The sequence below is a fragment of the Erigeron canadensis genome, chromosome 7 (assembly GCF_010389155.1).
Source record: "Erigeron canadensis isolate Cc75 chromosome 7, C_canadensis_v1, whole genome shotgun sequence".
Classification (NCBI taxonomy): domain Eukaryota; kingdom Viridiplantae; phylum Streptophyta; class Magnoliopsida; order Asterales; family Asteraceae; genus Erigeron; species Erigeron canadensis.
Window position 1 is genome coordinate 12633574 of NC_057767.1, and position 12387 is coordinate 12645960.

The 12387-nt window shown below is 33.8% G+C and overlaps 2 protein-coding genes across 3 annotated transcripts; both read left to right on the forward strand.

The window, feature by feature from the left end:
• Window positions 1-1306: 1306 nt before the first annotated feature.
• On the forward strand, window positions 1307-5287 carry LOC122607559 (uncharacterized protein At2g39795, mitochondrial-like). Of its 2 annotated transcripts, XM_043780564.1 has the most exons (4): window positions 1307-1618; window positions 3878-4206; window positions 4910-5086; window positions 5231-5287. In XM_043780564.1, exons 1-3 carry the CDS (start codon window positions 1406-1408, stop codon window positions 5073-5075), a joined length of 708 nt encoding a protein of 235 aa, XP_043636499.1. In that variant the 5' UTR covers window positions 1307-1405; the 3' UTR covers window positions 5076-5086; window positions 5231-5287. The 2 variants fall into 2 exon arrangements, with proteins under 2 accessions (XP_043636499.1, XP_043636498.1); XM_043780563.1 differs by having other exon boundaries at window positions 4910-5287.
• Window positions 5288-7860: 2573 nt separating this feature from the next.
• On the forward strand, window positions 7861-9329 carry LOC122608742 (pelargonidin 3-O-(6-caffeoylglucoside) 5-O-(6-O-malonylglucoside) 4'''-malonyltransferase-like). Its single transcript, XM_043781834.1, has one exon. It carries the CDS (start codon window positions 7925-7927, stop codon window positions 9179-9181), a length of 1257 nt encoding a protein of 418 aa, XP_043637769.1. The 5' UTR covers window positions 7861-7924; the 3' UTR covers window positions 9182-9329.
• The last annotated feature ends 3058 nt before the right edge of the window (window positions 9330-12387 follow it).

A 12387-nucleotide genomic window follows, 5' to 3' on the forward strand; every position in this document is an offset into this window, starting at 1 on the left:
GTTAAATGTTCGAGCTCGAGCCGATTTATCGAACTAGAGTATTTAAGAAGCGAGATTAGAAGAAAAATTTTTTTGGTTCTCCATATTCGAAAAATCCTTAAACTATTTAACGAGTGACTAAAGGAAAGCTCCACGAGCTTTCGTAATATGAAACACACCGTTTAAGTGAGTTTTATGTGTTTTTTAATTACGTGATTAGTTTATACATGTTCATAAATGTGATTATTCTAACTCAAGTTTTAGTAATTAAACGAGTCTATTGAAATCAAGTCCTTAAAAATATAGTTGAATAGAAAGAAACTGCTCAGTGCCGCCTTCCGCGGGTTTTGAGCCCTAGTACCTCGACAGTGTATGGGGAAGGTTAAGATATAGGCAGACCTTACCTCTACCAAAGTAGAGAGGCTGCTTCCATTGTCTACTTAAATGGTAGAAAAGCCCTCCAACCTTTGCATGGGATAAGGATCGAACCCACTACCGGCTCAATAGTTTTAGTGGGCCAAGCAATAGCTTTAGGCCTCCACTTTTTTAGGGCCCCAAATTTTTTAATTTTTGGGCTTTCAGTTTTTAGATCAAATAATGTAAAGTCTTGTTACCACAAGAGTAAATGAATAATTGCTGTAAATATATAAAGAAAACATATAAAATAATAACTAACAACCCCATAAAATTGGAAAGCACACACCACGACCCTAAGTCAAAATGAAAATCTCAATATGTGGTTCACAATTTCAAGCCCATAGCCCAACTTAGCGCAGTTAGTCCAACTTTATAGTTTTTGTGGTTCACAATTTCGAAGACAAAGAATCTTTATAATTCGAAGTTCCAAGTGCGGCTGATTTAGGTGGTTCACCATTCCTACGAATCAGTATTTCTTTTTTATTTTTGCACTCTAAAGTTTTCTACGGATTTTGTGATTCGTTTCATTCAAAAATGGAAAAGACTTCGAGTCCGAATAAAAGAGAAAAGCTTTTTGTATAGACTTGAAAAAGGCCCCCAAATATGGTTCCGTTTAAGGCCACCAAAAAGGTTAAGCCGGCCTCTAATCGAACCCGTGACATCTGTCTCCAAATTCTCAAGTGTTTACCACTGATCTAACCATGCTGCTTAAAAATAAAATACGAGTATCGAGCTAAAATACGAAAAAAAAAAAAAACAAATCAATTGGAGCCTGAGCTCAATATTAATGATATAAAAAAACAAACCAAAATTTTCTAAAACCCGACTCGGAATGTGTCGCACCGTGTACAGAACTTTTTGTATATGTCGAAGATGGCCTTAAGTTTAAAAAATACGAGTTTAACAAAATAAAAAGGAATATTGTATAACTCATGTCATCATCTGTTAAATCCTGCCCTCTTTAGGCATAAACAAAGTCCTCACACATCATCAAAATAACAAAACAACAATGGCTCTCCGGTTAATCGGAAGGCTGGCAAGAAAACCGACAACATCCATTTCCTCTTGTTGTCGTCCTATGACCCTTTTTCAACATCATCATCAACAACAACAATCCAGACATTTCATTTCAGATATGCGGAAATCGGCTTTCGAAGATCGTATTCGTAGACTTATTCGCAACGATATCCAATACGAACTCGACCGATCCCCTCTTACCCAGGTTTCCAATTTCCCTCTTTTCCATTTCACTATACCTGTTTTTTTTCTTCTTATATCTATATATATAATTATTTTATATATAAATGTGTTAAGTATACTTAATTGCTATTCTGTATGGACTTTTGCAAACCATAATTACCTTTGTGGACATCTGTGTATATTTATTTATTGAGTTAGCCATTGTATTTTACTAGAAAAGTTTACCCTGCTCTGCTGCATATTAGTAAAATTGAAGCATCAATTCTATGACACTACAAAAGAAGCGAAGTGAAAAAGCTTATAACACAAAAAGATTACTATTGATTTTAGTTTGGAAAAAATAAAGTTAAATAAATGGGTGAGACGAAAGGGGGTGCCAGTGGCGGAACTAGTCATTTTGGTTACGGGTAGCATAAAAGTGATTACAAGTCTGTTCATTTTACGGCTTACTTTGTTTTGCACTTTATTATACTTTTATAAATACCCGTTGTAACTTAGAGTAACACGTTGAACTTAAAGCGTAGCTTTTGTTTAATAAGTGCAAGAAGTAAAAGCAAAAGGATCGCAAAACTTAAAGAAACTTACATGGAATTGCTCTATCTAGGCGGTGAAAAAAATACATTAGCAATAGTATATATTATTTGTGCTTATTTTTTAATTCATCGATTATCTTAATTGATTGATCTTGTTATTTTATTTGCACGATGCCTTCCAATTTTAATTGGAAGGGTAGCACAAAATCATCGGACCAGTAGCATTAATTAAAAACAAAAACCTTTTGTAATTTCATTCCACTTCATGGATCAGATTGAGGGGTCACCTAGCTACCCTGAGCTCTCACATGGTTCTGCCTGGGACTGGCAATCTCAAACCGTAATGGAAAAATTGGGTCCTTTTGGGTAAATTTGTTAAGCTCACGGGTGGAGGGGGTAAAGTTAAAATCATTGGAATGAGTTCGATCGGGTAGCTTCCACATATCTGGTAAAAGTAGGAGAGTTGAGCGGTCATTCATGCCTTACATATACACCTGTGATTTGTGATCTTCTGCTTGCTCAATCTTTTTGTTCTCCAGCATTCATACTTGTACCACTTCCATGACTTGTTTCATGTGTTTGAAAGCGACGCAAGCCTCACCAGTAATATATTTTCTTGCACAACTAGTTTATGGATGCTCTTCATTTCCAAACAGCCTGTTCATTTCTTGCCAAATGTAGTAGATTGTTGTTGCGAATGTTAAATGGTATACAATGCCTGACACCGAGTTCCCTTATTGTCTTGGCTCCTAGTATTTGACCATGCTTCCTAACGATCAGGGCAGCATCAGGCTTTGCCTGCGACTTCGTGTCGGAGCAAACCTGTTTTGGGTAAGAACATATAATAGATGACTGGAAGTGGGTGGGTGGGAGTCCCCTTGGTTATTTCAATAACTATAGGTTGCATTCCATGGCTTTAATCTGTCATGTGTCTAAATCTTTTTGTTTATACAATGGTTAAACCAAACTAGTTTCCACCATGTCAGTTTCATACCTCTCGCTTTTAAATTATGCCATAACTGTGTAATGGGAAAACACAGAATAACATCTTCTCTTGTATGCCATTGAAATATATCCCTTACATCATGTTTCAAACGTATATGTGGTATGCTTTGTATGATGTCAACTTTTTGAAATGATGTTTGTGGCCGCTCAAGGATATGTCGTTCATGGTTAACTATCTCACTTAACCTTGTTGATAGAGAAAAGTCTTGAGCATATATTTTTCTTTTTCGTAAGAAACCTGACAAAAGTACCTCTCTTCTCCAATCGTCGAACCAAAGCGAGATGTCTTTCCCAATTCCTACCTTTTCTACCAAGTGATCATGGATATGTGTCTGCATATTTATCAACTTTCTCTATCCCCAGCTTGACATTCCACTTGCCCAGACTATTGATGCCTAAGCCTCCTTGACTCTTAGGTAAGCAGACTACGTCCCATGATACTCTGGCTTTCCCTCTTTCGAAAGACCATGATACTATAAAGAACCTCAAGTTTGTTTTTCATGCACTTGCCTTTGTGTATCTTTAAAATATAGAAATGTTTCTTGTATACCTATTTTCTTTTATATTTAAATCAACATTTACGCCCAAAACAAACAAAAATCGTCAGTTCCTTGAAGGCTTCTTGAATTGGGTGAACTATTCTGAATTAGAACTTTAGGGTCTGGTCTATTATTTTTATGTATTATTTCTTTTTCTTTTTTACCTAAGGTCTGGTATATTGCTTGGTGGATGTTTTTGTGTAGCTTATTCCCAAGTTCAAATCTTTTGTGATTGATGAGCGGCCTGGTGAGCAGTGGATCAGACTGAACAAGAAATTCGGAAACAATGAAGAGATAAAAGTAGAGGTAACCATGTTCCGAGTTTTTGATCCTCCTGCAAAACATGGAAGTGTGACCACGGATAACGATCTGGAGCTTTACATTTCAATGGTGGTTGACATCTTTAAAGATGATGATAATGGTATTTTGGAATTTGTTTGCAATGTATGGCCTGACAGCATAGAAATAGAGAAAGTGTTCATGCGTGACCAAGATGGAATGGCTGGTAAACCGTACTTGGGTCCTCCGTTTGGGTAAGTTGTAATCTTCTTTGTAACTATTGTACTTTTCACTTTCTCTCTCGGGATACAAATTATACAGTTATGGACAATGGTGTTTGTGTTTGTTAATTATAACTATTCCTTATTTGCATGTGTAATATGACTAGATGAAAACGATTTCATATTTGTTTATAGTATTCTATAAAATGGAATGAGCATTGGTATATTATTCAGATGATCTGGTAAGTTTATTGTTTGTACTGCAGAATGGAAGAAAGTCAAATATGGTTAGGTTGTTTGTAGAGTTAGCAAAATGGACAGGTTGGGTAAGAAGTCTTAATTTGTACACTGTTGTTTTTATATATAAAAATTGATGTGGCCGTTCTGATTGCAAACTTTAGATTATTTCAATAATAGTATTTATGCTCAACAAAAAAGATTGATGAGGTTTTATAAATCAAAAATGCAATGTGGATTGTTTATACATGAGTAACGATTGACCCAATTCTGTTTCTTTTACCCATTTTAGTCTTATCCATTTATCCTTCCAGAAGTCAAACATAAACTGTACTGGGTCATTCATAATTGATTAATTGAATGGGTTGAAATCGGTATACTGCCACCTCTATCTACTTTATATCATGTTTCAAACAGTCTTTTGTTCACCCATTATTTTGTTGGTTCATTGGGTTTATTGATGTGATTGTAAACATGGCTTTGATCTGCTCAATTTCAGTGATTTGGATGATGAGGTACAGACTTCACTGTATGATTTCCTAGAGAACAGGGGTATAAATGATGATCTAGCCCTCTTTTTGCATAAATGCATGCAACACAAAAGTAAGAACGAATATATTCGTTGGATGGGAAGCGTTGAAGCTTTTGTAGCACGGAAAAAGTAAGCCGAACACACATAGCTTTTGGCTGCTACTATAAGTTACTTCCCTTAAAGAGGTATTCGTTTAATATATCTGTTAGTGTCTAATTATCATTCTGAAATTTGGGGTTGCTAATAGAAAGTCTGGATGATGATTATCCTATTTTAGTTCTTGAACACATAGCTTTTGGCTGCTACTATAAGTTACTTCCCTTAAAGAGGTATTCGTTTAATATATCTGTTAGTGTCTAATTATCATTCTGAAATTTGGGGTTGCTAATAGAAAGTCTGGATGATCATTATCCTATTTTAGTTCTTGAATCTTCTATATCAGAGTTTCAAAATATAACGTTCACAACATCTGGTTTTGCTCAGACAACTCTAACGCCTTTTCGGAATTTTACAGTTATCTAGCATGTTCCTTTCTATTTTTGGTTGTGAACTTAGGCCATTTTTTTTCTTGAACTGGACAATGCTCGAGTGAGGAACATTAATATTATTTGTAAGGTTAGCAAAGTGAAATAAAATGCAAGTAGGCTGGAAAGCTAAGATTAAGAATGGTTTTTAATTATAAAGAAAACAAATGACAATATGAAAAATAACAACAGAAGAGACAAGCTCTTCGGGTTCAAACTAATAGAGTAGACCACTGACCTTGCTAATCTTGTTGGCGTATGTGTGCATTTAACCCAATGACCTGAACATCGAATCACAGAATAATTGTTCAAAGTTATGGGGTCTCGAATTGATAAAATTGTTGCAGTCCAAAGCTTTTGTGAGGAGATCTTCATGTTGATGCTCTATTCTAAAATGCCGGTCGACATCTTTCTTATTCAGGTTCTAAAATGTCGGGTGACATCTTTTTGATCCATTTATCTTCTATTAGAAAATGATGTCTAATGTATCTGGTTTGAGTGTACATGTTTTATAGGATTATTTTGTAATGTCTTTTGCACTTTGAGTATAAACCTAAATCAGATAAAAGTCGTCGGAGTTCTATACATAATTTCAATATCGTTTTCATCATCATCATATATATATATATATATAGTGAAAAGTTATTTTGAGAAACCTTTTTTTGCAAGAACCTTTGAGAACTTTTCAAATCAAGCCCAACCGATGATTATTTTTTACATGAAAATTGTTTTTTGATTGTTTTCTGAATAACTTATGTGTAATTTTGAAGTTTATAATTGTGTGGAGGCATGGATTATCATCGGTTATACAATTATGTGGAGATTTGGATTCTTGATCACATGTGCACGAGTATTGCTATGATTACATGGGATCGACTTGCATACTTGTGATCATAGCAATATTCGTGCACATGTGATCAAGAATCCAAATCTCCACATAATTGTATAACGGATGATAATCCATGCTCCACACAATTATAAATTTCAAAATTACACATAAGTTATTCAGAAAACAATCAAAAAACAATTTTCATGTAAAGAACAATCATCGGTTGGGCTTGATTTGAAAAGTTCTCAAAGGTTCTCGCAAAAAAAAAGTTCTCAAAATAACTTTACCCTATATATATATATATATATATAATATATATAGGGGCAGGTTATTTAGAGTCCATTTTATTTAGAGTCCAAAAAGGGTTCATATAACTTACACATATTCTCTATTATTTAGATTATCAATTGTACAGTACATGGACTTTACCAAGACCCAGTTTCTATTCTAGCTATGTTTCTGACTTTCTGTAACTTTCCATAAATTTATTCTTAATTTTATTGCAAAAGTTATAGGAGGGGACATATGTTTAGAATATCGGACCGTATACCATTGTACTAAATGTTTATTGTGTACTCGTAATAATCTTCTATTGTCACTTATATGTCTTCACTTTGTTCTCAACTTACTGCATGTTTAACAACTATCAATAAATGGATTGGTATTTGGAGAGACCTCTATTTTTAAATTTGGGTTCAAATCTTAGTGTGAGCAAAATGTTTATAGGACTAGAGATAGATGTTTCCCCTGAAATTGGAGAGGGATACATGAAAAGATAATTTTGGGAGTCCAACTTTGAAACGAAGTGTTCTATAATAACTTATCTATATAGTTAAGTTAAATGGCAACATTCAATCAATCTTGATACTTATTTTTCTCTATGTTTGTTTCGATACATACAAAGATGTACGTCGTCGAAATGTGACTTTCTCGCTATTCATCTAATTATGACAAACAAAGATTCATTGTTTATATCATTATGTGCATAAACAAATTAAACAAACACTTGCTTACTTGTTTGATACCTAACTACGGCAATAACCTGTACTATCAAAAAGAATTAAGTGCTTTAATAATATAAACCAATGTTTAACAGATTTGTCCGAGTAGGCAAGTATATATATATATACGAGCATAATACCCATGCGTTGCGATGAAATTTTATAACCATCTTTTTGGATGAATACATTGGTTTCAAAATGTCAAAAAATATAGTTTGTAAGATTTTGTCAATTGTTTTAAAACTATATAAGTATTTTTAGTGTTGTAGTGTATAGAGGGGCATTTTAGGAACCATTAATACGATGAAAGAAACATTTTATAAAGAAAAATATATGCTTAAACTCTTAATCAAATTCTATCAGGAAATCACATGAACGGTATATTAATAGATGATTTTATTTTTGATTATATTTCAAAAAAAGGATATGCAAATGGGTTAGTATATTATGAATTCTACTTACGCTAGCTATAGTACTATATTTTATTGTAATCAATTAATCAATGGAATGTAGTAGGTAAATTCCCGAGTTATATATATTAGCTTATGAGACTCGGCAAAAATATCACACCTTTTCTGTCTTATTGACTTGCGTTTTTGTCATAATAGACCAAGTATCACCAAGTGTAATGGCTGTTAAGATTGAAGAACAATCCTCCAAAATCGTTAAACCTCTTGTTTCAACTCTTCCGACACTCCGGCACTACAAGCTAGGATTTATCGAAGAAGTTGTTGCTTTTGTAAATGTTGGTGTTGTTCTTTTTTTTACCCCAAGTAGTGAGCACAATGCGAAGTTTGTTTCTCAGCTAGAGAAATCACTCAAGAGAACCCTAACTCAATTCTACCCTCTTGCTGGTAGATATGTTCAAGAAAGTCACATTATTGAATGCAATGACGAAGGCGTTGAGTTTATATGTGCCAAAGTTAACACCACCCTTCAAGATTTTCTTTCTTACAAAGAGAATGATAAGATTATTGATGATTTCATTCCATGCAATGAGTTTTTACTTGCTACTCAAGTTACCATGTTTGAGTGTGGCGCGGTAGCTATAGGTGTAAGTGCTACGCACATGCTCTGTGATGCCTCAACTCTATGTACATTCATAAATGAATGGGGTGTCATGAACCGCGGAGAAAGTCAGACCGAATTCACTGGCGCTGGTTTTAGTTCATCCTCGTTATACCAAACTCGTGGTTTATGTCCTATTCCGAAAATGAGTAGTGACATGTTAACCAAGTTTACTAGAAAGAAAGTTTCAATCAGTGAGAGTGTGATTTCACAAATAAAAGCAAAGGGGAAAAATAGTACACGTAAATGGTCAAAGGTTCAATTAGTAGCAGCAATATTTTGGAAGGCTTTCATCGATATTGATAGGAAAATATACAACTATCAAAGAGAGTCTGTACTTATTCAGTCAATAAACCTTAGGGGGAAAATGGCATCCTTGATACCGAAAGATTCTTGTGGAAATATTTTCGGAATGTTTGCCACAGAAGCTGGAGTCGCGGAAACAACAGAAGCACTTACAGATCTTTTAAGCGATTCTGTGAGGAAAACCGTAACAAACTACTCAAAGGCGTACCACAACAACGAAGAAGGGGAAACAATGGTTTTCAATTCATTTTCACAACTATTGAATATAAATCCTGAATCCACAAATGCGGTCATTTTAACTAGTTGGTGTAAGTTTCCTTTTTATGAAGCCGACTTTGGTTTTGGAAAGCCCATTTGGGCAGCCCCGGGAACAATACCTGTAAAAAACTCTGCATATTTTATGGATTATGCGGAAGGTAATGGAGTCGAATCATATGTTTTTTTAGAAACTAAAGATGTCCCGTTTTTTGAAGAAGCATTTTATCGAGTTATAAACGATTTTGCTGTCTGAACGTTATGGATTTGGGGAATCGTTATATGACTTTCGTTTGAATAAATCAACGTGTAATAAAGATTGGGATATTATATATTGAATCTTGTATCATCATATGCGTTTTCTGTCAAATTTGATTAATATGTAATAAAGTGTTCTTTTTTTCCGGTTGTATCATGTATTTGCTTATTTGGAGAGTATACTTAAGAGATTATAGAGAGATATACGTATATACTTAGTGGATGTCCGCACGATGCATCGACAACGGTAGTATCAGCTAGAGCTGGACATGACATGACACGAGCACGATAAGACACGTACCTGTTAAGGCTAAACTTAACACAAACACAACACGATGACTAATCGTGTCAAAATTTCCAGTCATGAAACCTTTTAAGGCCAAACACGAAACATGTTAAGACCAGGTCGTGTCGTGTTGACAGGTTATTGTCATAAATTGCCAGCTCTAGTAGTGGTCACGATGTGGTGGTGGTGGTGCTGACTGGCGGTGGTGGTGACAGCGAATAGTGTATATTATTGATGTAAATGTAATTGATTTATAAGATGCGTGGTAGTGTAATTATGTTATGAGTCGAGGGAAAATGTTGTAAATTTATTAGTTAAGAGTACTTTTGACGGAATAAGTTTGGTAGTTGTTTGGTGTATCATCCAGAACCTTTTCGTTTAACCATTGGTTATGTCGTCAGCTAATGAGATGTCTTTTAATGTGTTATCGAGGATAAGTGGTTATTAAAGTGCTCGATTCGTATTCACGTTAGTGTTTAAGGAACTGTATGAGCTACCGTTAGTAAATAAAGCCTTTAGAGTAAAGTTTGTAAGTTCGGGGCCGGGACTTAAGTTGGACTCTTGGTAAACTCTTAATGGCTCGATTAAGGAACAATTAAGTCGTATAGTATCTCCAGTTTCTAATCATTCAAATCTCTGCTCAAGAACCCTAGCCCCCGTTATCATCTCCTTTTTGGTGTCAATATTCTTCATGTTATCCTTTTAAATTGTAGTCTATTGAACCTTTTGTATGGATCCCTTTTGAGTCATATGGGTTGGGAATGGGGTTCATTTGATTGAGTTTTGTTGACAATTAATCATATTTTTGGTTAATTAATATCCCCATTTTGTTTATAATCAAATCATGGATCAGGTAGTGTTTCTATAGCATCTTAATATGGGTGTGGATTGGTTTAGAATTTGTTTGGGAATTAGAAACAATGAGTTTTCCCCGGCAAGTGGTAGGACGCACCTAGGGAAGGGGTGGTGACACACTCTTTTAGGTCTTTGGATAGAGCGACTCACCAGGCCTATTTTTGGGCTCATATCATCCATTTGATGCCTAGCTTGCTTATGTTTCGTTTCTAGGTTTTCGAGATTATTTATCAAGCAGGGTAACTTGTTAATTGGCAGTTGTTGCACTCATTTGAGGTAAGATACACGGTTTTAACTCATGAGAGGCAACAACACATAGATTTTGCATAGGATAACTTCTCCAAATTATTTCTCGTTATGTAGTGGGTATTCGGGATTTTGTGGGAGGCTTAATGGGCTATATATGCATGTTTATGTTGTTTGTGATATGCCAATGATATGTGATATGATATGATGTATGATATGTATATATGCATTCACATATGAGAAATGTAATCATTATAAGCTAAATATATGTATATATGCATTCTCATATGAGAAATGTAATGATTATAAGCTAAATATTATTTAAAGATTGTTAGATTTGAAGCTAAACATTATTTAAAAATCAACCTAAAACTTTAAGAATCTAATATGTATATTTCATTAATTCTTAATTTTGCTCCTTGATTTTTCTACATGTCATTATCATACTATTAGACATATCTTTAGACACATCAAATATGTTGATTTATGATCTTTTAACTTTGGAGATACTATGGATAGTTTGATATTTTCAGGTCGAACGAGTAATTTTCAACAACGGTCATGAAATCTTTATGTAGTATAGATTATAGGTAGAATATAGCTAATAACCATTACAAATACAATGGGCCTAGGCTCAAAATTTTGATGGGCTTCTCAACAAAAACAACCACTATTTGAATAAACTCCGATCCTTCTTGTGTTAGAAAGTTGAATTAACGCTCGTTATAGAAAGTCTCACTAATTATATACAACTTTTTTTTCTAAAAGGGTTTGCTCTTTCATGTTTTAGATTTGAATCCATAACCCCTCCAAGTTGAAAATCCTTGGGGAAGAACTCCTAACTAGTGGACCAAGACCCCATTGGCAACTAATTATAAACAACTATGTACAAGTTGTGTCTATGAGTGCTGTCGAGACCCATAGATCCAGTTTGGGGCTTGATCCTAGCAGTCATGTGTAGCACAAACTCTATTATACACATTCTTATCGAAAGTTAATTACTACAGTCGTCTTTATGGTTGTTAATTATATCCAAAGTTCTTCCTTGTATATCGAACGACCAAAATACTCTTTTTATTTTTTTTATATTATATATTTGTTTATCCATTTTCAATTATTTATATATTTACAAAAGTCCAATTCATGAATCAACTTTACCTCTCACTATCGTGTGACATTAATTTTAAGTTACTGATTTTGCAGGTTATCGGATTTTGAAGCTTCTTATATGAGTTTTTTTCCAAACTAGTGTAGTTAAAAAAATTATTTATCAAATTAGTATAGTTTTAAATTTATTTACCAATTTGGGTTGGAACTTAAGTTAACAATTTTTTTCATTAAGTTTAAAACTAATTTAACATCACTTGACCCGTTATAGTGTTGTTATTCAACTTTTATAAAAATAACAAAAACAGTAATTGGTTTTCTTACAACTTATACGCATGTAATGACTGTCAAATTGTTTTTATGTGTTTTGGAAAAAAAAAAAAAAAAAAAAACAATTGAAACTTTTCGTCAGAATGAACTGAATAATTTTTTTTTTTTTAAATTTGTATTTAACGGTTGAACTGAATAATTTTGTAATGAGATTCAAAAACGTTATCAGAATTACATATTTACAAATATATAAATATGAGTAACACTTACACTTTTGGTTAAAAAGGAAATGAATAATCTGGACTTTTGGTTAAAATGAAATGAATAATCTGGTAATCGGATTCAAGATCCGACTTTCAAATACCGCTACAAAATTTTAATTTTTAAAAAACCATTTATTATTAAAATTGGCTAAATGGGTCGGCATGGATAACCCTCAA

Excerpts from the sequence above, each read along its gene's own strand:
- LOC122607559 (XM_043780563.1), top strand. The coding sequence starts at position 1,406 with ATGGCTCTCCGGTTAATCGGAAGGCTGGCAAGAAAACCGACAACATCC. Across the intron at positions 1,619-3,877 it reads ACCGATCCCCTCTTACCCAG|CTTATTCCCAAGTTCAAATC; the intron begins GTTTCCAATTTC and ends GTTTTTGTGTAG. Across the intron at positions 4,207-4,909 it reads TACTTGGGTCCTCCGTTTGG|TGATTTGGATGATGAGGTAC; the intron begins GTAAGTTGTAAT and ends GCTCAATTTCAG.
- LOC122608742 (XM_043781834.1), top strand. The coding sequence starts at position 7,925 with ATGGCTGTTAAGATTGAAGAACAATCCTCCAAAATCGTTAAACCTCTT.